Consider the following 26,587-nt stretch of genomic DNA (forward strand, 5'->3'; position numbering starts at 1 on the left):
TAATTGCCTGCAGAATATTATGGACAAGCCAAATGTTACTTCTAAAATAATTTTAATCATTCAAAAGTGACAAAAATATTATGTTAAGAGAGTGTTTCAAATTTCAATTACTCTAACTGTTTTTTTACTGTTGATTTAGCCTAGATCTTCGATATATTTCAACCTTGTTCGGCAGTTAAAGGGACATAACATTTGTCAATGTCAAGGAAATTCATAAGAAAATCTTAGCACGATGTCCAGCAGATGTTCACAGAGGGGGACGTAAATTGCCCTGACTCAGCATTTCGGAAGTAAAGAATGTTTTTTTTTTTCATGCTTCGCAAATCCCTTTACCTGCTCAGTTGGTACACTAAGTGTTGAACAGTGCAAATTTATAATCAGCTCCACAAATACTTTTTTCCATATAACATATTCATGTGAGAGTCTGTTCAGTATGTAGGTAAAACACAACGTTACACACGACAATGGTTTTAAAGCCTGTTTCAGTCTTTAATCCTTGGGTTCCTTTATAACAGTAACAGTATTTTTACATCCTTTTCTACAGTATGTGTATACATTAGAAGCAAGTAAATTACAAGATTTGACTGTCATTTAATCAAAAAACAGGGGGAATGCATGCATTATTTTCGAATATCTCATGCTTATTAAAAAATCTCTTAATTTTAATTCTTACTTAACTAAACCTATGTGAATTAATTGCACTTCCGCGAATAAATCATTCACGATGATTCAAGAATAGAAAAACATCCTAACAGGACTAGTCGAAATTATATATGTTGAGTTCGCCACATTTATAGTTCGAATTACTTAAACAGATTCACGGGCGAAACAACGTCGCTGAAATATTCGCGTTCAAATGTGACAAATTACTAGCTTTAAAAATATACATAAACCTTATTAAAATACGTATGTATTTTTAACTCATACTATATCGCCACATTTAACGTTTTCAGTCTGTGCTTTTTGTTGTATATTCCTCTGAATAACAGGTATGCAAAACAGCATAAGTCCGCTGATAGCAATCATACTTCCAGCTACGTAGAATCCAGGATCGTACGAATGAAGGACATCGTACAACCATCCTGAAAGCAATGTTCTTTTTTATTAATTAATTATAATTTGGTTCATTTATAAATATGTAATTATATGATATAAGTTAAAATATATGCAATGAATTGACTGCCAGATAAAGTAATTAAGAATTCAATAAACAGTATTTACTTTTACTGATGACTTATCTCTATTAATATTCATAAACTTTCACACCTGCAATAGGTGGTCCCAATAAAGATGCAACCCCTTGGAAGAGCAGCAAAAGGCCGAATGCATTCGTTAGATGATCTAGGCCTAATAAATCGACTAGAATCACTGACGTTAGACCTACGTAAGCACCAGCAGTAAATCCGTACACTGTCGAATAAAATGCAAATGCGGTGAAGCTTCTGCAGAACACGCTAAAAGCGGTGGCTGAAAAAATAATATTCGGCCATGAAATTCAGATTCCCGATCTTGTTTTAAGATTCAAATAATGCGCAATTAATTATAAAGAGAAACTTTCATTATAGTATCCAATATACATATGCGCTCTCGGTGATATGAATTACTTTGTACTTACAAAGACCACAAACGGTTAAACAAATGTTGTACACCAGGAGCCGATTGATCCAAGGCTTATCGGAAACATAGCCTAGGGCAACTCGACCTATTGTATTGGCAATGCCGATAACTGATAATAAATAACTTGCATCCTCTTTCGACATGCCTTGTTCCTTCGCTTGCGCCTGTAAACACAGAAATTGAGAGAATGTAGGGTCCATTGTATATAAATAAACTAAAGATCACATGTAGTACATAATTTTCCGTGAATTCATGAATGAATTTTCATCATATGTTAGAATTCAAATTAAAGTAGTACGAACCACTAAGTAGACATAAGGTATGTTAAATCCTATACTGGTGCAAAAGTTGGACAAGCTGAACAGAATGAATACTGGGTCCTTCAAAAGCGACAATTCCAGCATCTCGTGCAGGATGTCGATTGTCTCCTCGGCATAAGGAAGACATTCAAAATTCTCTTGTTTATGAGTGGTCCCATTAGGTAAACTTCTCAGTGACGACCGGACATTTATGTTCTCTTCGCTGTGTCCCAGTGAACCGCTGCAATGTATTATTTTGTGTAATATTTGTAACCCCAAACTCTTCGTCATACATCCTATACACTAGCATGCTTTATGGTATTAAACAATTAGATTTTGAATCCATCAATACGTAAAAATGTTCGAAGAAGTTGTAGACTCAAGACTATTGGGTATCTATTGTATTGATTTAAAAAATGAACTTTTATCGACACTTTTAATTAATACTAACGATCGTTTTCGGACATTATCCAGGCTTCTTTGAAAAAAAACATCACGACGATTCATTATGCCACTGCCAAAAGACCCCGTCATGAATTCTCCATGGTGGCCGATAGGTTTCGTCGCAAGCATTGGTTGACTGAGTGTTCTCAAATTGTTCCTCTCATCGGTGCTGACGACTAAATATTTAGTATTGTTAACGTTCGCAACACTGCGAGGCCGGTGGAAATCATTCTTCATCTCCCTGTATTTAGGAGTTAATTTTGAATCTACAGTGAGTTCCTGTGAATAAGAATACTCTTACTTTATTGACTAAATTATATTTTGACCGTATACATGAACTGTATTATTCATTACATTAATTTATAACGAGGTTACCTTTAGGGCAATGACTTCGACTGACTTGCTGGGCTCCAGAGGTCTGAAGAGCAATCCGAAAATCGTACAGTTGAACACCATTCCACCAAGGATCACCATTGCTCCCCTCCAACCATAAGTGGCGATCAACATCTCGCAAAATGGAGCGAAGACGAAAGTCCCAAGACCAGATCCACAAACTGCTATTCCGGTTGCGAGAGAACGATACTTTTCGAAGTAGCACGTTACGCTCACGATGGCAGGGAGGTAAATTAGACCAAAGCCAAGACCTAGACGATGAAGATGAAAAAGACAAACATTAAGTCTTCATTTATACATTTTCGGATGAAACTAGAGTGCCGTAAGTTGTGCAGAAACTAATATTCTACTTTATAATAGGTGGATCAAAAAAGGGGTGGTATTGTTTTAGAAAAAAAAAAGGAGGCAGGTCCTGTTAGTGATCCTTACATTAATGACTACAATCCTAGAGAGATTTAATATTTAAGGTGATGCGAAAGAGGCGTCAAAGAGGTCTCGTTTATGAAACTTTTCTCCGAACGGGGCGCACTGAATCGTCTGAAACTTCACAATGTAAATATGAAGGCCACAAGGAAACTTCTGATACCCATGAAATTTAAATTTAAAAATTCGTTTATACACATTTTAAAATTGTTCGTATAAAAAGTGAAATTTCACGCGGGTCAGGACCTTCCTTATAGCCTCCATATTCACATTGTAAAGTTTGAAGCAATTCAGTATTCCCAGTTGGGAGAAAAGCTTCATGAACGACTGACTCCTCAGATGCCACTTCTACATCCCCTTAAGAGATACAAGATTCCTTAAATATTTTATGAATAGTCCATGAATCGTTTAGAAATTTGATATTTAAAATTTACCATGTCCATTCGGAAAGAATATGTATCTCGTGGACCCAAGTTTTCTTACCTTACGTACCATGGGATGCGTCCATTGCAGCTTGCAGTTTGTCAACGAGTTTACAAGTGTCAGTGACCGATAAAATTCGTCCCGCGATTATCAGACTTAATTGAATTTTGCAATGACAGCGCTATTTGGACGGGTCTTAATTTTTTATCGGAGCCGGGAATAATTGAGTAATCTTACCTGTGCCGATGCCGATGGAGAAGTACAACGTCAAGATATTTTGAGCAAAGGCACTTAGCACGAGACAAGTAGATGCAAGAATTGTGCCGGCGATCGTCACTGCTTGACAACCGTATTTGTTCACAAAAGAACTCGATATAGGACCTAGAGAAAATGAAAGTAATGTTAATCCTACATCCTACACATGATACTAAATTAATAGTAAATATTCAATAAAAATAGCCACTAATGCCGATGAAGAATTGAAGACAAGAGAACTCGTTTTTGACGTTTTTTGAAATGCTCACATTTACAAAGGTTGAAAGAAAAACTGATGTCTTATTATGTAACGTGAATACTATAATGAGTTACTTCGTAACTGCGAATTAACATTTCAATAACCGAGAGAAACAATTAAGAATATTTCGTAAGACTAGAATGCCATTGAAAGGGTTATAATACTCAATACTGGAAGGAGATTTCCCAATTGTCTTGCGCTTACTATACAGAATTCATGTCTGGTTCGTTTCCATATAATAATTTTGCAGTTATTACATCCAATTTATTGTATCGTAATCAATCCATTAATATTCACAATAAAATAGGGAATGTGTTGATTAATTCGAAGGTCAATCGCGACAGCAGTTTTTTTTTTTTTAAGAAAATTAAGAAAATAATTGTAACGTGTGAAATAATTTAGATAAAAAATTCACTTACTTATGTGAGATATTTACCTGAACATAATGTAACTCCAACGAGAAGAGATGCAATCCAGGCAGTCTTTCCTTTTCCTTCCTCGAAGTAGTAGAGAAATTCCAAGTAGAATATTCCAAAAGAGTACATCACACCATCGGCTGTAAAATTATTTTGCATGATTTCATAGATTTCATCCTCATACATTAGGATATAGCAATCAACAATTGAATCTATTGTGTCTATATCTATTTTTATGACCAGCAAACAATATTACAGATTTAAGACGTGGTCCCTATTCAACAGGTGTCATTTACGTAATACTTGGATACGTGGATTTATTTATTTATCTTCAATACCGATATCACAAAAACAGCTTCACAGTTTGATTTTCCTTTTATTCGGCTTTCGATCACGGAGAAAAGAATCCATGCCAATGACACTGTAGATAAGCCTTGATGTCACCAAGTCATACATGTACGTTGCATTGGTATTGTCATGAATCATGCTACTGAGACAAGTAGAGAAAAAATTCCCGGAATACCGAGTATACTCGCGTGCAAAACACAACTGTTATAATAAAAAAGCAATTTAAAGGAATTTAATGTAATGATGTTTAATATATCTATAAGTGGAGATTCGTTCCCTCGGCACAAAGTCGTTTTCTATTAGGGGTATTTCATGATGAGGGAAAGATATGACCTTCAAAGTGATGATTTTACGTCTCGCAGCGTATGAAACTTATCTCTCAGTTACATCTAATATACGTTACTTAAAACACCGTACTTTAACAATCCCATCGATTATAAAATGCGCTCGAAATAAGGCAAGTCATAATCTGAAATGACACTCGCGTGCCCTATTTAAAAAATTAGCTTTATACTAACTAAAGCACCGCAGGCCAAAGTACTCTCGTTGAATCAAGCTGACATAAAACTACTGTTTTACCGGTTGAGTCTAGCAACAGTCAGACGTCCTGCAAACGTTCCTGAATGACCGAAGGTCGAATTAATTTTCAAATCCACACAATAGGTCGTAACAAATCACTGGGCTCTTCGTTTCTTCCGTTTTTCAAAATCGGCTCTCAAATTCATTTACAAATCCTATTAAACATTTCAAAGCTCGGAAAAATCGCCAGCAAATTTTTAGGCCTGCTCATCCGAAACAACGCAGCGTCATTTTTGCTAGCGGGATGATGCTGGAATTCTTGAATCTTTTTTTTTTTCAAAGGCAATAGTATCGATTTAGCCTAAAGACGAACTCTCGGAGTTTCTTCCATTTTTCTGCAACGGGGACACCTGATTTCTCAGACTAAAAAATTAGGATTGCGAATTTTTCATTCAACAATTGTCAATTAACTTCGTGACACTCGAACACTGACCATGCGCACTGTTGCGCCCTTCCCTAAACGTTGTTGATAAGTGAGCGAGTAGGCAATCGGTATACCAAACATCTGTTAAATTTCTACATCGCTCAATGATTTCGTGAATGAAAACTTTAAGTCACGGTTTCAAGAATTTTGGCATCGATCAAAATGATTTCATAATATTAGTTGTGCCGGGGTGCCGTTAAATTTGGACGTCGCCGGTCGACGAGTCAATGAATGGAGACCTCGATTCACAATTTCAAGAGGTCTGGCATTGATCAAACGAATGTTAGTTACGAGGGGATGAAAGTTGTCCCGAAGTGCACACCTTTTGGACGTCAGCTGCACCGCTGTGCGGCATAATCGCTGCAGTGCAGCTGCAGCTTGCTCCTTTCCGCGGGCGACGATTTGCGCAATGTGGACTTTCTAGTTCAATGGTAATACGGTAATACTGTTATTAACCGACGCAATTTCGCGTTTCAGCATCCACGTAACCGAGTAATCACCCGAAAGTACGTTTGCGTTGCACCTTGAACGCACAAGTTGCAAGGAAATTGCACTTGACTAATTGTAAGTAAAGAAGGGTAATCCATTTAAGACGCTTAAGAACCCAGTTATAACATATGGCGTTCAATACTCGGAACAATAAAAGATACTTTTAATATATTGATTAAACCGATAACAAAGTATTGTCAGAATTAATTGCCTTTTAGAGAATTTAATTACCTAGAGGAGTACGTTCGCGGATTTGCATTTTTCTCATGGAAAATGTCAGATAGATTGTGAAATTCTGAAGGTCGGTAAATGCTGTAATAATTGCATCTACTGCGCCTCCCTTCACTTTCGGTTTGATCGTATTCGCAGACCTTTCATCAAATTACCATTAAGGGTAATCAAATTATTCCTTTCCAAGTGGGTCGTGGATTTGAACGATTTAGGACCGCGCCATTATGCTCGCAAATTTATCCAACGGATCTGAACCAATCACGGTGTTTTAACTAGCTAAAGAAAAAAGAACTGGGTTTGTTCGGTTTAAAGTTACTTCAAATGAAGTGTAACTCCTTTCGTTGATTATTTCCAACTTGTCCAACTTGACAGGAGGAAAGCCGCACAATGAAGTACGTACTATCGACTAGGTCCATTTAATGAATATTTCGATACTGACAAAGTGCTCCATTAACGACCACGAGAACGAAGACAATTGACATAAAACATAAATGCCGAACCCCACGACCTATGGCTTCCATTCATTACGACCAGGCTGTTCCCTATTAAATAAATCAACGGTACAAATGGAATGTTTATTCAGCTTGCAAAAAATACGCCATCCTCCATCGATGACACGAGTCACGAACATTTGACCCCTTAATGGACAAGTGGAAAAATTGCTTATCACAAGGTGTGTATTGCATTCTAAGATAACCTCGATTTGTTGGTAACAAAGTAATAAGTGTATAACATTCTCATATAATTTTATCGATGATCTGTATCGATTTTCCTTGAATACAGTGCAGAAAGAAAACATGATTGCACTACACATGAAATGAATTTAATCTAGAGTATCGCGCCATTTCAAACGATATCAGAAACACTCGATACTAGACCGAGCTGAACAAATCCGCTTTTTATTTACCAGATGTTCACCCAATATTACTGCAATTTTTTTCAAACGTTTTTAGCAGTCCTATCGAAGCAATTTGTTGTACCCAAAAAATTGTGGAGAACTTGAAGATTTGAATGTAATATAAAAAATTATCCTGTTCCCCGTTTGTCCACCTAATATTATAGGAATTATCTTCGAAGGTTTATAGCAGCGTTAACAAAACAATTTGTTTGACCCAAAAAATTATGGAGAATTTGAAGGTTTGAAAAATGGCGGAACGTTTTTAAAAATTAGCTATTTAAATTAGCAGAATATTCCGTGCAGTTTAGAGAAGAGTATTCTCGACTCGTTTAATTACTTGCACGAACAAACATGGTAGAACAGTTTCCACCTTAAAATTAGAATTTTAATTACTAAGGACTTACTGGAAAAACAATTCGAGCGTGCTTGTGCAATCGCGAGTTTTAATGTTAGATTTGTGGAATACTGAATAGCTAATTGGATACACTTTTCAGTGAATTGTGTGAAAAATGACTTATTCAATTTATGGCTCATGCAAACGCAGTACCTCGTAAGAACCATTTAAACCATAAAACTAAACTTTAGACATTAACATATTTATCAAATGAGACTTTGGATTCATAATAACAATTATTTCTGACTTTATGAGTGTACAGGAACTTGATGCAGTTAAATTCGAGTAGTTAATAAAAATCTCTAAAATTTGAAGAAAATCAACACTCTTGGAGGAATTGAATGAATTATTCGCTGAATGCACTGTAAATTCAATTCATTATTTGGCGAATTCACTGTAAATTAAATATTTTTTTCAATGCCTCTTGAGTGGAGAGTTTTTCTCACAGTCAACGTAAACTTTGGAACAAAGCTCCCTCCCAGAAGTAGTACAGCAAAGGCATGCAGAAAGCTCGAGCTCGGAGACACTCGATACAAGAAGCTGATATGACAAGAACGTATCTCCTCGTACTTACACACAAGATGGATCATGAAGGAAGCGAAGACAACGAACCATCCCCAACCACCGTCTGGTGGTTTAGGTGCCACTTGTGTTGTCTTCATCGACCCGGCATTTTCGAGGGCGCCATGTTTCCCGGCCCTCTTCTTCTTTTCCGTCCTTGCTGAATCCTCGAGCACGTGTGCCATGATTTCGAGTAGAAATGATGGAAAAGCTCCGGACAGATGTTCTCGCGATGCCTTCGGAGTCTCGCCAAAACTCAACTTCGATTTCAGCCAACTTCGTCACTCTTGACTTTTCTTATTACTTCCTCTTGATTGTTTTCTTTATCCCTCGGGAGTGAGAGGGAAAATAACGAGAGAGGGAACGGCTAAGGAAAACTGAATTGGCATGCCCTTACGGTAGGGGAATAATTTCAGGTCCACCGAGGGTGATTTAAAATCCCGAATTGATTCAATCAGAGGAAATGAAAGAGGCCGAGTCAAACAAACTCGAATACTCGAAAACTCGCCCCGTTGTTAACCACTTTCAAAAAGGACTGAGGGGACCGAGTCGCTCGAGAAGCGGCAATTTTCGAATACTGATATTTGGTCATATTTCTCAAGACAAGTAATCCGCGGCAAATTTATTTAACGATAACGGGGCTCCCTTGAGCGCGGTGATTTTGCAACGAGGAAATTTTTTAATCTAGCTCTTAACGATCTACTCGAAGCTGAGGTCAGGCTGAAAATCACGCTACAAATGAAGTGTTTCGAGAAGACCCAACAATTTTGAACACTTATCAGGTACTCGGGTGTATTTACTAGAACGAGTCACTCCGGTCAAATTTCTCTAAGTACACTCCCGATTACTACGTCTCTTTGCACTTTGAGTATGCTATCACTTTATTGCAGGGAAAATATGGAAAATCAGAAATACATTGACAATATGGACAAAAGCGTATGAATAAGATTCTTTAAGGAAATATTACTTCCTATGAGAAAAGGTGGAATAATATTAAACGATACTTTAGGACACGAGCTCTTTAGCGTACCGAAATCCAGAATGAAAATGCTGAAGTATTTCAAATAAAAAAAAAAGAAAAACAATCAGCTCGTACCGTAGGGCATGTGACAGAAGTGGAAAGGAGCAAGGAAAGAAAGAGTTCGAAAACCGGCTGCCAAAACGTTACATATTTCTGAATGAAAATCAAATGAAGACTGGCCAGCCGATTGCGTTCACGGAGCGATCGCTGATATTCCTGGTGTGAAGTCCCAGAAATATTTGTACATCGATAACCACTTTTCGATAAAATGAAATCCACGGCGACACGTGTCACCGAAGCGATCATGTGCTGTCCACTTGTCCATAAGCCCGCAATTTCATCATCGATGATTCGGAGGAGAGGATCCGCTTGTCCTTATGTTACTTCCGAAAACATATTGCTTTCCTTGGAATAAGTGAAGTTCCCAAAATTGTATTCCTTATTTATCCCTGATTTGGAGGACGTCCCTTCAAATGATCCATGGTTTGTCCTCGGGCTTCTGGACGTCACTGCACAAAATAACATTTTTACAATATTTCCATCGCATGTAAAGATTTCATTAAATTGCACAGCGCACGGGTTCGATACTGGAGATTTAATTGATAGAAAATCGAGATTCAATTAGATTGGTCAAGGTAACCGAGCTAATATTAAACTTCGCCGCGATTATTGGGTTTCTTAATGTATTCAATCGATTCCACCGAAAGATTAATTATTCACTTGTGAAAAGAAACGTGCTATATTAAAATTCAGAGAAAAGTGGAGAGAAATAGTCAAATTTGACAGATAAAAATTACATTAGAAAAATAGTCTAACTTGTTTCGGACAGAGAAACAGAACCAGTGCCACGATGCTTTGCGACTGGCAACAAAGATTCGAAAAATCGCCAACAACGTTTGCCTCGCTGATAATTTGAATTACTATTCACACTTGAGGCTATCAACAACTTGTGAAGGTTCGTGCTTATCGAAGCATTTGGAATTGCAAATTAGTTAGATCTTGCAAACCCAACACGAAGTAATAATTTCAGTAAAATTCATATTTCACGGTATCCGCCGTCATTATTTATTATTACTATTACATGAAAAAACTTCGGAAGATTTTCGGTAGAATTCACTGCAGCGAAAAATCCGCACCAATTTTTTTGGTTACCCACAATTTTTGTTGTATTTTCTGGTCAAGTTGACACTATAAATCTTACTTAACCACAAAGTAGGAAAAATTGCGGTTAACAATCCGAGAGCCCTTTATTGTCCAATGATGTTTAAAGTCAAATAAAAGACAAAGATTTACGATCCCAAAAATTAATTTTGAAATAAGGTTTCCAAGGTAATAAGGAACGTTTCTTGAGAGCCCTTCATAGTCTACATGTAATTGAATTTTCCTTTGGCTTGCAACATTGTTTGACATCTATGTAAGTGCCACATTGAGCGCAGGGTAAAAAGGAAATCAGGTAATAACAAAACGTTCCAAGCCTCCTGTTAAGCTCGCAATTCCAATGAGAACTCTTAAGAAGCTCTTAAGGTAATAGAAAGCGCACTTCTATAAGTTTTTCCTTTACATCCTCTACTTTTCGTTTAATTATTTCTGCTGTTCAGGAAGATACGATCGCGAGAGGTGTCTCCTTGGATTATTAAGAAATTCTACTCTACTTATATTCACCAAATAGAGTCTTGGAGCATTTCTCGTATAGAAAAAAAAAAGGATGCTGCATGCATTTTTGTTCCAAAACGAAAGCGCTACTATTTAACAAATTTCACGTATAAATGTACCAATTCTTATTAATTCTTATAACAAATTTCATAAAACTCTCCATCATTAATAATAACAGTTGTGCGTAATAGTTATAGATTAGGATTTAATTTCCTACATTTTGGACTTAGTGTATTATACGACTGTACTCAAAAACACGTTTATCAGAAAATGCTCCGTTTTGGAGGAGCCGATATCTCATCGGCTCGTCAAAACGAAAATATTGGAAATAAATCATCCTTATCCGCAAGGATAGACCGCCTCGTTTTCGACGGAAAGTGGATTTCTTTCAAGGTCACTATCTCCGCTCCGCCCCTGACATCTGAAGCTCTTTTATCACCCAAGTAAAAAAAGAACTTTTTATCATGCACTCCGAGCATGTCGCTTCCCGATAACTCGGTTTATTTTGAAATCTATTTCACGGGAGGTCTCTTTCGCCACAGGTCGAACAAAAAATGTATTAATATGCACGGGCGGTAAATCGCTTATTAACACACCATTGTCACGCCAACAGGCACCGTATAAATTAACTGCTGTCGTATCGATTAATTTTCCACGTATAAATATGAACACCTGTCGTCTACATATCTCAATCGTATATAAACTTGATATAATCCTACGAGATGCCCTACGAATATACGCAATCCCTTTTTATCCTCTTTTTCCCTGCCATCCTTGACATTACATTTCTTCAGTAGGTGATTTTAATAATCTGAACATACGGGACGGTATTAAGCACCCGATAATACAAGTAGATACATTAAAACACATTGTAGTAAGTGCACTTTGATTTTTCAAGAGGTAATTCTATAAACATATGCAAATGTTATTATATAGATAGTATTGGGCGCACGATTAATATGCACAGGATCATTTATCATTATTTATGCAGAGGAATTGTCTCAGTACCGTACGTACGATATACGGTATTCAAATTGCGAACATGGTGCATTATGCTCACGTGTTGGGAATCCATGTGCGCGATTCTACAGTGTGCGACAGTCGTACGTGCAGTTCGTGCATCTCTGTCCTATAAATATCTGCGCCTTGGCGTGATTCTCTTTCTTCCCCCTTCGGGTATGGCCAACGTTTTCTGATTCTAAGCCACGACTTCTCGCTTGTATGTATTTACGGTGATAGGGAACCAGTCGGAATGTGCGTCGAGGCTTGCCAGACACTCCAAAGAATGGCTCCGTTCTCGCGAGAACAGTATGGTAATTTAGAAGAAAAAAAAAAAGATTAATAAACCCATCATCGCCACTGCGCAGTAACGGCCTGATTGCATACTTGTTCTGTATTTTAACTTGTAATAAACAGTCTTAGGTGTAATAGGCGTCATCGAAGGAGTGTTCCAGTCTGTATCTCGTGAATCACGTTTTCCTGATTTCACCCGCTTCTAGATAGTGAATAATGCATATTCAAGCAAATGGGGAGGAAACAAGTTCGGAAGGAATTAGAAAAAGCTTGAAATAAGTTTGTCCCGAGGATGTGCGGAAATACCGTGAAATTCTTGTGCCATTCATCCGATATATCTCACGTGAATTGATTCAGCTGCTTTCAACCGAGCCATTCGCCAAGTCCCACTCGATGGGTGGAAAGGAGGAAATAAAACGGAGCAACACTTGATCGATTTTTATCATTACTCGACCCCATCGAGAGATGATGCAAGGCTTCGTTTACACGTCCCGAACACTTCGTAAGAAACGATTAAGCTCCTGCGACCTCGTGAGAAAGTCCTAAGACTTCGTCGATAATGATAACACCGGCGACGCTATCGAATCGACCTGAAATATTTTCGTTCGTTCATTGTTAACACCGTTGCTTTATATTTCCATTATAAAAGAAATTATATTTCCGAAAAGAGAGCGCGACAATTCCTTGAGAATAATGATACTCCGAAATTAATTGACATTCTCAAGATATTCTTATCATTGAATAATTCTAACGCCGTGAACAATAGTATTTTCACTTACTGAGAACAAATTGCAAGATCATGCACTAAACTATTCAGATATATACGCAGACTTGGGTAGAACTTAAAATAATTTCGTACAATTTTTCGTCGCGAAACTAGACCGGGTCTGGAATTTCTGTGAAACGGTTAGAATGACTCGAGGAACTTTTTTAACATGTGGGGCAATCATTAATCTATTCTCAAGTCTGCATTCGAATTGAAAGAAGCCACTTCGAACGATTCTTGCAATTTAATCAAACTTAGAGTAATTCCTAATCTAATTGTTCTCAACACACTAACTTTGACAGGACCTCTTCTCTGTATTTCAAAAAGAGGAAAAATTAAATAAATCACAAAAAGAAAGTAAACATATGTTGTATGAAAAATTATTTGGAAGGTTAAGTAATCCTACGTACGATACTCGAAAGGGAAGCCAAGGGTGTCGTACAAATGTGCTCCGATCTTTCTCTTCTTAGGCGGACAAAGGTGGTCAAAGATGAATAAAGGCACACAAAGGCCGGCGCAAGGCGAGAAAGAATTATTATCTCTCGGAACATGGAACAAGGCCGTTGGCATTGGAATACTGGGAAAAGTACAGGACTTTGTTGTAAATGTGTAAAAGTGACAACAAAGCGCAGCGTGGGAACGGACCGTACAAAAAGCGACTGGATAGGTGCCTAAGATAGCACGACCCCCCGCAAGGACGTTTCAAGAAAGAGTCCCCAAAGACATCCAACTTGGAGCCCTCTTAAATAAACTTTTCTTTCCTTTTCCTTGGAATCGTGAGACTCGCCGAAATTTCCCCGACAATTTCACCTTTACTTCCTTTGGCCCGAGTTTCTCGAAAATTGCAAATATACAGATTATAATAAATAATAACGGAAGTATTACACTAAAAAATTAAGCACATTCAATCGTTTTGAAACAGTACCAAGAAGGAACTTAGCGCGTTGAAGTATTTAGGCATAATATATTTTCTAACAAATGTTGCTTATTACTTTGGCCTTTTAATTATCAAGTTTCATTTTATGTATTTCTTAAACGACTTCCATATCTTCCCGATTTTTGTTGGGCCTGATTCCAAGCAGAGAAGTCGTTGATCCGTGCGGTTATCAAGAAAGTCTTTTTCTTAAACACGTTCGAGCTGTCCTACTTATGTTCCCAGAACGTGAAAAGCTGTCTTCGACGTAATCTGAATACACTTCCGGTTCCATACTGGTCAGACCGGAAATGCAACGCCCTCTGCCCTTGCGCTCCGAATACCGCATCCCAAAAGTGTTCTCTAAATAGAAAACTCAATACAAAACCCACCCGAATTTGCCCACCAAACGTGACACCTCGTGACGCTGCACAATTTGCATACGATTAATAAACTCTAAAACACTTAAAAACTCCGATACCATGCAGCCCTCTCGTACAAATGATTCCCTAGGAAACCATCTTATCCCTTGAACTCCAAATATTCCGCAGATCACGTGGTTTAAAAATATCTCTTTAATTTAATCTCTGTATTGAATTACCTTATCGTTGGTAACTTCCTGATATTTATCTGATAAGTCCCCCGCTACTGTTTGCCGACTCCACTTTGTGGTTTTCCTTCCTTTGTTAGATCCTCCTGCCGTCGATTAATTATTGTTCACAAGTTTTTCTTTATTTCTCTTGGTTTTTACGCGTTACTGATCCGCTTCGTGCACTTCGGTGCGACTGCGGATGCGAAACCAGTTAGGGAGTTGCGAGGCGAACTCGAAAAGGGCGGCTCGAACGCGTCGAGCACGCGACCGAATTGCAACTGGCCGTAAAGTCAACGCCACGCGCCGCGTCCGCCGGGGGAATGGTTTCTTTCCATGGAAGCGCCGCTTTATAGTGTCTCGGCCTTAAACCGCCGCGACCAGATCTCGCTGACTCCACGCGAGTAAAGGGGCGTTCGCGTCCAATAACAAGGGGTGTCAAGATGCGCTTTCAATGAGCAACCTACTCCCATCTGATTTCACTCTTCGCCCTTTTATTTCCGAACGATGCCAAAGCAAATCTCGAATGACTAATCCATACAGTTACAATTGTATTGTAATCATTTTATTTACATTTTTGGAGCCAGTTTAAGAAAGAAAAAGAAAAGAAAAGTAGCCAATGCGTGGCTGGGCGTCAGGAGTGAAACTTTTAAGTTAAAGGGAATGATTACGTATTATTAATCGTTCTTCAATGTATTTTAACGTATTTCAGGCATAACTTTTAAGTTACATATGTATTACCAGTATTTCACTTTAAACGTCAATAACGGTAAAACGTTACCGCAAGTTGTCTCGAGATTGAAACACAAAGGTGAATGTAAATAGTATTTAACTATAGAAAAAAGCGTTTTACCTTCCGAATCGAGCCGACTTTATACCGTGCGAAATTATATGTACTACTGTGCCGTAAGCAATTTCACTACGACATTATTTTTAATTGTTATCTAGGATAACGTTTATATGTATATTTGTGTACGTTAATGGATAAATGTATTGTATTCTTTTTCGGTTTAAGAGAGGGGCCTGTACGTTATGAACTATAGCGCGTTTGAATCTTAGCCACCTTCGCAGAAACGGGGCGAAGAAAGGGAAGCAATTCAAATTCAATAACGGAAAGGTGTCAAGATGCACCTTCGAAAGCTGCCTATTTTCCAGTTCATTTATTTTTCAATAAAGGGGCTCGAAGAAGGGAAAACGTAGGTATGCCGGATAACACGTGGATGGAGATAAGTTTTCTACTTCGTAAAACGGACAGAAAAGGTGTTTAAGTTATGGAAATAAATCGGATTACACGATCAGGTTCCAGTTTATCAATTGCATATCAATTTCATTGAGCAAACAATTACGTTAAGTAGTCGCGACATATTTCCTGATATATGGGAGAGGCGATGCGGAAACAAATGTGTATACGCAAAAATTCGCTTATTTATAGCATAAAATCATTCTAATGATCGCCATTATTACTATAACAAAAATGTGCAACGGTACATTAAATTAAATTTAGATACCGAATGAAATACAAGTAGGATCTTCGACAGCCTCTTTTGCAGTTTATGTGTTAGACTGGAAATGTCGAATTTTTTTAGCCCAGCTTTTTTTCATGTTTCAGTCATCGTCACAGACCGCTAGAGAGTCGATCAGGTTCCACATGTATTATGACAAAATGAGAATATCGAAAATTTGACAAAAGAAGAATTTTCAAGATGTACCCTTGAGGAGTAAGCTATTCATGGGTCTTGCTCATCTATTTGTCAATGTAACGGTTCAGGGAAAGCGAACAAAAAATATACGCTTTCTTGTTTATGGGAGGGACTTCCCAGAGACACACGCGTCATACATAAAGGATATGAAAATTGATATACAATATGTATTGGATATTTCCTTAAAGAAAAAGATACGTGGAAGAAATTGAATAATAGACCTTACTACTTGTACTGAAAAATCAACCGTTTTTTTTTTTATATATGCAAAAAAGCATTTACGAGAAAAGAGTCAACGATAGTTTTATGTTTTAACATTTTCCGGGAGGAAAACATTCAGGAATGGAAATTCTTAACAGAAGCTCATTGTGCGATCATATGTAGGAGGATTTAAAAAAAAATTAGGATCATGTACAGGTTTTCTCGTCCAGTATGCAAAACTAGAGACCTTGCTCTAACTGCAACTACGAAGTATAAATATACTTAACGCACTTCAATAACGATAACTACCAATAATGAAGTCGTGTAAATGCATTAATTAACACTAAAAATATGCGACGCAGGCATCTAATTAAATCAATAACGAAGGTCTACTTTTGAGCTACAATATGCAAAGGGAAAAACTGTGTAATCTGCAACAACGAAGAAAAATTGTATGAAATATACTAGTTTCGAAAGAGCAACAACTGCTGTTTGTTTTTCTGGAAAGATGTTTTATAATAGTTAAATTTAATTGAATCGCATGCACTGCATGCACCAATGTACACATTTTTCGACAATAAATACGAACTAGCAAATTAAGAACTTCAAGGCAAAGTTTCTATAGCTGATATCATAAATATAATGAGTCATAAATATTTTTACATGTTCGGGGAGACACTTCAATTACATAGTATGACAAATTCCATGAATAAATGCATATATTTGTATACATTAAAAAAACAATTTTAATGAATGATATTATGTATTCATATGCACATATCTTTGAACTGTGAAACTCATGATAACGACAGTTCTTTTGCAATAAAAGTTTTGAACTCAAAGAATACTGTTATTTATTGAAATATTGACATTTAATTAAGAAATGCACACTATAAATCGTAGAAAATATAAATTTATTCTTAGTCAGTAGTAGAAGCGAATGCAGAATAAAGAACATGAAAAAAATCAGTGTATCGCGGTAGGTGGACGTTGCGTATCATCCACAAGATCAGAGACTTGAGGACGCACTTCATAAGTAGCAATAACCACCCCCTGTTTTGGAGCAGGTGACCACTCCCCTTTTAGACCGATATAGTTGATCCGTGTTCTTTCAGCTCCAAAATTACCAGAAAAATGGAGTGTCAGATGGTGGACCGATGAGAACTTCACTACTCTGCCATTAATATGAAAATTATAGGCATTATCTATTTTAATTCATTATTGATATTGAATAAAGATATAACAAACATACTACTTTTAGTACCTATGCTTTAAATGAAATAAAATCATGATGCTGATCATTTTATATGCTGAAGTACATACGTGAAATGAAAACATAACTACTTATGGTTATTTAATATGTACTGGCATGAGTAATCAGATATGCTATAACATTTTTTACTGAAATCCTTTTTTAGAACTGAATATTTATTTATATTTTATTACATGTTAAATTCACTGACTCAAACTTATGTGCGATATTATTTTCAACAAAATAGATTCTACTCATTAATCCTACATCAACCTAAGCAATTATTGCCATGCTGTATAAAAATGTAGTATAAGTGCTTCAATTTTATGTGGTATAAACAATATCAAATTTAAGGTAAAACTAAATAAGTACTTACTTTATTGAATATTCATGAACACCAGACTCATCTCTGCACAATTCAAACTCCTGATCAGATTCTGTCAAAGCTGCATCAAAAGTCATGTGTGGCCGATTCTTAAACCTGTATTTTAAAAAATTGAACTGTATATATCGACAAAAGTACAACAAAAGTAGTAAACAGTAGAAATAGTAACTAAGCGTTGTCAATGTTTATATGATACCTTGCATTTTTTACTTGACATTATTGATTAGCTATAAGGAATTTATTCTTCAATTGACAACTTACAATCGGACTTTGCATGGATGAGAATTGTCACCTTCACCTGCGACAATTAATCCTTTTAGCTTAATAAGACCTGTAAAACTAAAAAAAAAACAGGTGTTATTTTTTTACTTTTGTAAGACTGAAAGACTTTATGTAAAAGACACACTTACGGTACATTAAACAATAATTCTTCATCGACATCACTTTCTACAAACTGTAAATAATATTACAAACATGGCCACTTATTAAAATTGCTTACATTCAACGATTCTATAAATCAGAATCTTTCGAGAATGGAATAAATAAATATACCTTGCTTCTGTCTAATCGATCTTCCCAAGGTTTGAAAACTGTGACTCCGGAACCTTCTTCGTATTCATTTAGGCATTCCAAATTTTCTGTATCTATTTTCTGATACAGGCTATACTCAACACCTAATTCTCCTTCACTATGAACAGCTCCACAACCACATTGGTGCTCCATAATTGTAATTTGCTACTCAGCCTCCAGATCAGACAATAATACATTACACAGTAATCTTCCACCTAAACGTAACAGAATTGTAATACAACACTACGTCAAAAGTATTGAAAATATTCATTATGGTTCAAAAACATTTTAACATATAGTATATGTAAAATAGGTTAACAAATAGTACTTACAGAGAAAACTACAACTTCATGTATTCTTGTTACAAATGCATCACTGCGAAGCAGGTAATGTTCTCAACTTGAGTCGATTTCTTTGGTTCCCTTCAAGGATCTACTTTGCGATATTCGGAAAGGTGCTGCCATCATGATATTTTGGACATACTTCATAAAGAGATGTCACGTCGGTAAATGTAGAACACTACACGCTAAAACACAGAGATGAGTTGGGCAAAAATCGGTGAAAGCAGTGACAGAGATGAGTTGGGAGATTGCTCACGGGCAGGATCGTACATACGTGAGCCGCCAATGGTGACTGGTAGATGGTACCGCCATCGCGAGTGCGCGAGCTCCTATCAGAAATTCGTTGCGTCGCCCTTGGAGGCAAAAAACGGTGAAAGCTAACGTACGAAACCAGAGGGCAGCACAGGATGCGATCACACGATCCTGCCCGTGAGCAATCTCCCAACTCATCTCTGTTATTATCAGAATCAGAAAAGTTCGAATTTAAAATAATATTAATTTGACATAATCGCACATGTCCAATTATTTTCAAAAATTAATTACATCAAATTAATAAAAAATACCATGAAATGTGTTGTGCCAGGTGCAAACATGAAAAGTATATCCGCCAATTTTTTTTTAGGTTAATTCGGCTTTTCCATAATTTTGTATGAAGAAGTCGATTTAAATAATGACATTCCATAAATTGCGTTTATTTGTCAATGTTATTGTAAGCAACATTTATTTTAGTATTAGCAAGAGCAATTCATGCTCTTGCAAGAATTGGAGATGAAATGTACGTGGAGCCGCAGGAAGGAGCACTGTCCATTCGATGTGTCAATACACCTAACTCGGCTTACGCTAATTTCACTTTTTGCAAGGAGTATTTCTCGTATTACAATTTGGGAGATCTCGTGGAAGATGATACTCAAAAATGTAAAATTTCTTTGCGGGTAATGTAATCTTATTTAGTGGTTATAATATTTATGGAAACTATATTCTAAACTTTGAGTTATCATGTTATAGAGTGCAATGGCTGTATTCAAATCACCGACTGTCCTGGACAAACAAGTGGAAACATGCCATATTAAATTGCAGTCAAATGCCACCCATCTGATATTCGTGTTAAAATATAGAAATAGTATTATTAAAACACATTTGCTTCCCATTATAGATTGTGAAACATTACAGGTACGATTAACTGATAAATTCCCATAAATTGATTGAATCTTATAGACGAAACAAATTTATGGTTCAATGTTCCCTTATAGGCTGCATATACTAAGGATGGTGCTCCAAATCAGTTGTTATCTCAGTCTCGAGTCTTGGCCGATGCCGTTCAAAACTTTCCACAGAATTTAGTAGAAATTACATTACAAGTGACACCCCAAAAAGTTTTGCTTAGAAATTATATTGATGATAATTCAGGTGAGCTTAAAATATAATTTACATATTAACAATAAAAAATTGATACTACAGTTTTTACCTATTTTATAGATTTATGTAATATCACTCGAACACAACTTGCACTTGCCAGAGGAGAATTTGATCATTATGTCATGAAGGAGGACACTTCCATTACTTTCTGTATGAAGGAGTTCAGAGCCCTTCTTAATTTTTCTGAGTTGGTGGGTCTGCCAGTAAGCATACACTTTGAATCTGCAGGCAGGTACGTTTAGAATTTTAAGCTATTCATATCTACTGTAGTATATATATATGGATATTTATAGTAGTGTAACACATTATTATTTATCTGTTTCAGGCCAGTTGTATTTATTATAAAAAATATTAGCTTCGAAGTGAATGTGGTTCTGTCAACTTTAAATCCAGATCTAGATACTCAGTCTGATATAACAGCTCCCTCTGTACAAGAGAAGAGTATTAGAAAAAGAGCGAGTAATAAAAAATCGACCAGAACATCTGCAAAATCTAAGCAAGGAACCAGTCAATTGAGAAAACAAAATAGTACAACCAAAAGTATTGAAACGAATATCAATAACAAAAGTAATTTAAATGTCAATAATCAACCAAACCAGGAAGAAGCAGCTGTGACAGAAGTTTTCCAACGGATCAACGTAGATGATGTGCCTTTAATAAATTTAGAGTTAAATCAAAGTAATAAGGAAGTAACCCCCAAAAATATGAATTTATATAAGAAGAGTGTTAATTTGCCTTCATCTAGTAATTCTACGCCCACTTCAAACACGAGATTCGTGAATAACAAGAAGTCTGCTCGTTCTATATTCTCAAGTGTGTCAAAAAGGAAGTCAGAATCTGAAAGTGAAAAATCAATGGACGTTCTTAGTGAAGGAGATTCCGTTTTAAATTCTCCACCGCGACAATCGACAAAACGGGCCCGAACAATTTTCAAGAAATGTTTTCAAGCCACCTTCGACCCACGAATGCTACCTGGGCATGACACGATTTTAGCCGAAGATTCGGACGAGAATGAGTGACTCTTGCGTACTTTCCTTCGCATGCATATGCCAAGTAACAAAGGTATATCATGACATGGTCATCACAATATGCGCGTTACATTCAGAGATATAACGATAGAGAGCTTCACTTAAATAAATGTTATTTACAACGCAAACGTCATTGCAAAATTCGTTTAAATGTAAATTTAGCCTCTCTCCTCGTGGGTTTGACATTTGGACGAACACGTGGCAAACATCACGTGATTTCGAGTGCGTTCCCTATTGGTTGGCGTCTTTCCGCCTAGTCGCCATTTCATCGTCTACTTGAGTTGGCCAGCGGCGGCCCAGTGCTTTGACTGTTTATGTTTTGTTTATTACGAAATTGCGGAAGTATTCTTGACATTGAAAGAAATGGTAACTGCGTTGAGAACGGCTTTAAGATTGAGTGCACTAGCAAGCGCTAGTCTAGGCGGTTATTACGCTGGGAAGCATTTCGGGCACCGAGACTCAAGCGAACGCGATGACGATATCACGAAAATTTTGTCGAACATAGCTTTCGGTATCAAGCCCGGATTGCCAATTTTTGGCACTGTATCTGCGGCTGTACCGATTGCTTCTTCAGAAATTGACATGGGTTCGAAACTTTCGACGGCAGCGTCCAGGGTGTCGCAGGTACTTTGTGCATTCTAACCTATATCTTGCTGTGCAGCATCACTTGTCCATCACATCAATCAGTAGCAGTAGTAATTAAGAATGTTTTCATTTAAAGACTGACCCTGTGAAATGAGAGCAAAACTTAATATTCTTTTAACGAAGTTGTGAACACTATTGATAATAGGTTAGTATGAGAGAATTCATTCTCGCATCGTATCGTTATCGACCAAAAAGTCACAAAATCAACGAATAGTGGGCATTATCGAATTTTGAATTTTAACAATGAAATAAAAAGTAATAAGTAAATTATATGTGACAGATCATGAAATATGGATTTCCGGGCCTTGATAACATCAGGTCGTTTGACAACTTTGTCCTATCTTATGACAGGCGAAACAGAGTGGCTCACTGGGTTTTTGAACACCTGACCAAGGAGAGGCTACAAAATAACCAGAATATAGATCGATCAAAATGTGAATTTAAACCCGATGAAAGTATACATCCATACTTTAGGTAAATTCATATTAAATTGAAATTTATTGTGGCTAATGATTTATTACAAAGGAACATTCTTAACTTTCAACAGGTCCGATAATACAGACTATAAAGGGAGTGGATACGATCGTGGGCACTTGGCCGCCGCTGGCAATCATAAAATAGATCAAAAACTTATTCAGCAGACTTTTACGTTATCTAACATGGCACCACAAGTTGGTCCTGGTTTTAATAGAAATTCTTGGAATAGGTTAGAAAAATATGTGAGAAAATTAACCAATGTTTACAAGGATGTATATGTTTGTACAGGACCCCTTTATCTTCCAAAGTAAGCATATTAATGAAAACATTTGTACTTATCATTGCTAGTAATTTTTAGACATGTGTTCACAGGTTTATTTTTTTGTTTTGTTTATTCCGAACAGAGTGGATATTGATGGAAAGAAATATGTACGTTATGAAGTCATTGGTACAAATCATGTAGCAGTACCAACACACTTTTACAAAATAGTAGTTGGAGAAACGCATGATTCACGATTGGAGATGGAAGCCTTTGTCATGCCGAATGCTCCTATTGACGATAATACGCCACTAAAAAATTTTCATGTATGTACTATTTGTGATACACGATTGATAAATGAAATAGGACCAATAGAAATTATAATGAATTATAGGTACATAGTGTACTTACGCATTAATTCTTTTTGTAACAGGTGCCACCCGAGAGTATCGAACGAGCAGCAGGTCTTTTGTTTTTTGACAAAATATCACGGGAAAGGTTGGCGAAAATAAACGGAAAGAGCGTGGGATATTTCTAATAGAGGCAATATCTAGATAACAAGAAAATAAACTTGTAGGTTTTTTTCATCTATACTGAATTTAGAGTTATCGCGTATCGCGATTCTCATCGACGACTGTGAACGCGTCTTATTTATTTTTTTTTTATGGTGCTGATTGGTTTTACAGGTTTTACTGTAATATCCACTCACACTTTCCTTCGATATTGCAGAATATACTTATCTCAAAAGTTGTGCACGTGCGACGTTTTCATACGCTCGAACACAAGCAGAACCAGATGCAATTTATATTAATTTATTGTGAAAAAATAAATATATTATTGTTGTAAGTAAACAGCAGGTTATTAACAATTGGGACTACGATCAATTTTTTACAGATTTATTGCTTTGTACACTTAACCATCGGAGATGCCTGGTAATCGTGTAAAATGTCATTATTATTTACTTTTACGATCCAATGATCTCGAAAATAGTTACGCGAATAATCATACGTGCAATATGTCAATATCTCCCTTTCGGAGAGAAGGACAATACTTGAATTTCAGTCTTGCAAAATCATACATCCTGCCCGGCACCTTGACTATGAGTTCTGCATTTCATTTGACTCGACTTCCATTACCTGCAAAACCTTACGCAATTGCATTAACTCAATTCACCAATGAAAACAGCACTATAACATCTATTAGCATTACATTTTCCGCCAATGGTAATTAGTACAAATTAAAAACAATTTGTCACTTAATATTAACAAACGCTTTGCAGTGTCTACACCGTTACGGGCATGACTACAAAACCTTTGCTAAGGCTTGAAAGAACAATTCCTTATTATTAATATCACCCATTGAAAGAAATGCTGTCCAAGGCAATTAGTAAAATTAGTTACTTGGCATCTGAAGCGAAACGGCAAGCCAATGATACCAAAGATTTTGATTTTCGTCATTACATCAGAACCGTGTATCGCTTCTGGGTACCATAATATGTTTTTTTTTCTTTTCAGCACTGTTCAACTTCTGATTTTTCATAAGCTCTCGAAACTTCGTTTAAACTTCATTTTCATTGCTCGAGTCAATCTCAGTCGGGCCCGCAGGCAAACGCGAATCCGTGAAATTCCTTTGGTCGTGACGGTAAATATTACATACCAAATAACGCGTTCGTGTTAAATACTACATCCGTATGTATAAAATCCTAGCGATAGATCTGTTAAACATCTTAATAACTTACGACCTATAAGTATATACAAAATTAACAGGACGACCGCGAGGGTTCGCGAGTCATCGCGAATTTGCAGAAGTGGAGACTCCTTTCGCGATGACTCACTCGAGCTTCCCTCGTTTACGTCGCTTAATCGTACATAGACGTGAACATTATGCTTCAGAGATCTTTCCTCTCGCCTTCTCTTGCGGGAATGTAGTTTAAAAGACATCGCAAAACGCGTATAAATATTAGCGTACATAAGTACATACGTTACGTAAAGAGTCGGTAGGCACTAAAATGGACGGGACTCGTTTCTCGGGAGTGTCGTTTGAATGCAACGATTACGATAAGGACACTTGTGACACGCTTTACATACTGTACCACGTTTAACCGTTCGAAATATTACTCGCAGAGCACGCGTTATTCATGGGACACCTATGGGAAATGTCTGGGAGAGATGTACTATTAAATTGCTGATGTGAATCTTTCTGATGTCCCAGAAACCGGCGCTGTGGGGATACTTTTCATTAAACCGAAGAATTTCCTACCTGTAAATATACTCTGATAAGTGTGACATTTGTATTAATCTATTTATGTATTCGAATCTTTTCTATGCTCTGTTAAGGTGGTGCAAAATTTTAGGCATTGCTCTTTGGGAGAATCAGGGCGCAGAGATGTCAAGTTAGATTGTTAGCGGAGAACTATGAAAATCTTTTGCAACTTGGTACGTGAAGTTTGTTCTAATGGGAATGGTATGAAATTTACGAAAATACAATTTTTTTATGGGATGGAAAATAACGTTCAATTCCTATGATGTGTGTATAACATGGCAGATAATCTTTAGGGACTTATTCTTCAAGTAAATATTTTATGTACCCGGGTTTCAAATAATTTACTTATTTTCTAATTTAAAAACATCTGTTTTTTACCTTTTAGGTGCACTGTTTTTCCTAAAGAGCGGTCAGTGCCCAATCTATTACTCCACCACAAGACGTTGATCAAAGCTTCAAACTTATCCGAGAGTCCTAATACTCCCTATTCCGTAATTCTCCGAACTTTCTAAGCCTAGAAATTTCCTAATTCACTATACCGTTAAATCGCTGCAGAGTTAACGTCGGATCTCATCATCCGCGGCAATAATGTCCATGACTTGGCAGCAATCTAATATTAATCTAAAATTCCTCTTTTTTCCTTTTCTCTTAATTTTCGTTCGTAAGAAATCCTACAAATTTCCCTTTACGACGGACAAGAGGAAACTCACGATAAATATTCGATGAGTGTTCGAAGAGCCCCACATGCTAGAGACCAATCTATCGGTACACAGTTGTTTAAAAGTATTGAACCGCACCTTAAGACAAGCTAGCGCTCTCAGAGCCCTGAAGAAGACGTCGACTCGACCCTTTCCACGATGTTTTTTAGCCGGTTAGAACATTCGAACCGCGCGACGAGGACTAGAGAGAGCGCGAAAGGACTTCTCCGCGAGATGCTGCCTCTTCTTCGGCAACCTGGATGCCTTGGAAGAATTGAGCTAGCCTTCCAGACTCTCGTTCCAAGGAGCTGCGACGGAGTAATGACTTACTCGGGGGACTAGGATCAGTTGACAACGGCGAGGACGACCACATCCCCTCCTTCTCCCGTTCAGATCAATCTTTCCTCGGGAGGAGGCTTCATCACGTTGTCCATCTCCACCCTGGGGTTGCTGAATTCCTGGGCACTAGGGCTGTACGTGCCTCGAGTGGCTCGCTTCTTTCTCGCCATCATGAAAAGAGCTATCAGAGATCCAGCTGCTATGAGGAACAAGCAGCCCACAATTGGACCAACTATCACGGCAATGTCCAGCGCAGGGCTCCCCAGGAAATGCTCAGACTGCGAAATATTAAAAAAACGAGCACGTTTTCGGTCAAATAATTGGTC

At 37.2% G+C, this 26,587-nt stretch overlaps 5 protein-coding genes across 11 annotated transcripts in view; 2 read left to right on the top strand and 3 right to left on the bottom strand.

Annotated features, from left to right (window-relative positions):
* Positions 1-480: 480 nt before the first annotated feature.
* Positions 481-15,015, bottom strand: LOC105703272 (monocarboxylate transporter 12). Of its 5 annotated transcripts, XM_012431551.2 has the most exons (11): positions 12,764-12,918; positions 12,188-12,622; positions 8,467-9,983; positions 4,550-4,669; positions 3,837-3,980; positions 2,736-3,004; positions 2,368-2,639; positions 1,920-2,157; positions 1,616-1,781; positions 1,267-1,467; positions 481-1,082 (listed from the first exon to the last, which is right to left on the bottom strand). In XM_012431551.2, exons 3-11 carry the CDS (start codon positions 8,636-8,638, stop codon positions 922-924), a joined length of 1,743 nt encoding a protein of 580 aa, XP_012286974.1. In that variant the 5' UTR covers positions 8,639-9,983; positions 12,188-12,622; positions 12,764-12,918; the 3' UTR covers positions 481-921. The 5 variants fall into 5 exon arrangements, with proteins under 5 accessions (XP_012286974.1, XP_012286973.1, XP_012286977.1 ...); XM_012431550.2 differs by lacking the exons at positions 12,188-12,622; positions 12,764-12,918 and adding an exon at positions 14,701-15,015; XM_012431554.2 differs by lacking the exon at positions 12,188-12,622 and having other exon boundaries at positions 12,764-12,804.
* Positions 15,016-17,290: 2,275 nt separating this feature from the next.
* On the bottom strand, positions 17,291-20,737 carry LOC105703276 (PITH domain-containing protein GA19395). The gene is made up of 7 exons (XM_012431558.2): positions 20,603-20,737; positions 19,129-19,322; positions 18,779-19,011; positions 18,637-18,680; positions 18,488-18,565; positions 18,218-18,322; positions 17,291-17,763 (listed from the first exon to the last, which is right to left on the bottom strand). The coding sequence occupies exons 3-7, from the start codon at positions 18,947-18,949 to the stop codon at positions 17,556-17,558; spliced, it is 606 nt and encodes a 201-aa protein (XP_012286981.1). The 5' UTR covers positions 18,950-19,011; positions 19,129-19,322; positions 20,603-20,737; the 3' UTR covers positions 17,291-17,555.
* Positions 19,547-21,647, top strand: LOC105703273 (cell cycle checkpoint control protein RAD9A). The gene is made up of 6 exons (XM_012431556.1): positions 19,547-19,735; positions 19,867-20,069; positions 20,143-20,307; positions 20,388-20,544; positions 20,614-20,785; positions 20,879-21,647. The coding sequence occupies exons 1-6, from the start codon at positions 19,702-19,704 to the stop codon at positions 21,570-21,572; spliced, it is 1,425 nt and encodes a 474-aa protein (XP_012286979.1). The 5' UTR covers positions 19,547-19,701; the 3' UTR covers positions 21,573-21,647.
* A 189-nt stretch (positions 21,648-21,836) lies between these two features.
* LOC105703275 (endonuclease G, mitochondrial) lies at positions 21,837-23,830 on the top strand. Its single transcript, XM_012431557.2, has 5 exons — positions 21,837-22,205; positions 22,507-22,700; positions 22,774-23,010; positions 23,108-23,288; positions 23,396-23,830. Exons 1-5 carry the CDS (start codon positions 21,945-21,947, stop codon positions 23,498-23,500), a joined length of 978 nt encoding a protein of 325 aa, XP_012286980.1. The 5' UTR covers positions 21,837-21,944; the 3' UTR covers positions 23,501-23,830.
* Positions 23,831-24,138: 308 nt separating this feature from the next.
* Positions 24,139-26,587, bottom strand: part of LOC105703270 (protein crumbs) — a 47,726-nt gene continuing 45,277 nt past the window's right edge. For all 3 annotated transcript variants that reach the window (XM_012431544.1, XM_012431545.1, XM_012431543.1), the window contains one exon: positions 24,139-26,539. In XM_012431544.1, coding sequence (XP_012286967.1) covers positions 26,312-26,539 — 228 coding nt within the window. In that variant the 3' untranslated portion in view covers positions 24,139-26,311. The remainder of the gene's footprint in view (positions 26,540-26,587) is intronic.

This window comes from Orussus abietinus, unplaced genomic scaffold (assembly GCF_000612105.2).
Source record: "Orussus abietinus isolate OABI.00-Male unplaced genomic scaffold, Oabi_2.0 scaffold338, whole genome shotgun sequence".
In the NCBI taxonomy this organism is placed as follows: Eukaryota; Metazoa; Arthropoda; class Insecta; order Hymenoptera; family Orussidae; genus Orussus; species Orussus abietinus.

What these genes read in the sequence shown, in the direction of transcription:
- LOC105703273 (XM_012431556.1), top strand. Translation starts at nt 19,702, where the DNA reads ATGAAATGTGTTGTGCCAGGTGCAAACATGAAAA. An exon ending in GCCAGGTGCAAACATGAAAA is followed by an intron (nt 19,736 to 19,866) that starts GTATATCCGCCA and finishes CATTTATTTTAG; the next exon opens with TATTAGCAAGAGCAATTCAT. An exon ending in TAGATTGTGAAACATTACAG is followed by an intron (nt 20,308 to 20,387) that starts GTACGATTAACT and finishes GTTCCCTTATAG; the next exon opens with GCTGCATATACTAAGGATGG.
- LOC105703276 (XM_012431558.2), bottom strand. Translation starts at nt 18,949, where the DNA reads ATGGAGCACCAATGTGGTTGTGGAGCTGTTCATAGTGAAGGAGAATTA. An exon ending in ATCGATTAGACAGAAGCAAG is followed by an intron (nt 18,681 to 18,778) that starts GTATATTTATTT and finishes TATTATTTACAG; the next exon opens with TTTGTAGAAAGTGATGTCGA. An exon ending in CATCCATGCAAAGTCCGATT is followed by an intron (nt 18,323 to 18,487) that starts GTAAGTTGTCAA and finishes TTTAAAATACAG; the next exon opens with GTTTAAGAATCGGCCACACA.
- LOC105703275 (XM_012431557.2), top strand. Translation starts at nt 21,945, where the DNA reads ATGGTAACTGCGTTGAGAACGGCTTTAAGATTGAGTGCACTAGCAAGC. An exon ending in CAGCGTCCAGGGTGTCGCAG is followed by an intron (nt 22,206 to 22,506) that starts GTACTTTGTGCA and finishes TATATGTGACAG; the next exon opens with ATCATGAAATATGGATTTCC. An exon ending in GGACCCCTTTATCTTCCAAA is followed by an intron (nt 23,011 to 23,107) that starts GTAAGCATATTA and finishes TATTCCGAACAG; the next exon opens with AGTGGATATTGATGGAAAGA.
- LOC105703272 (XM_012431550.2), bottom strand. Translation starts at nt 8,638, where the DNA reads ATGGCACACGTGCTCGAGGATTCAGCAAGGACGGAAAAGAAGAAGAGG. An exon ending in TGGAGTTACATTATGTTCAG is followed by an intron (nt 3,981 to 4,549) that starts GTAAATATCTCA and finishes CATTTTCTCTAG; the next exon opens with GTCCTATATCGAGTTCTTTT. An exon ending in TCGAAGTCATTGCCCTAAAG is followed by an intron (nt 2,640 to 2,735) that starts GTAACCTCGTTA and finishes TCTTATTCACAG; the next exon opens with GAACTCACTGTAGATTCAAA.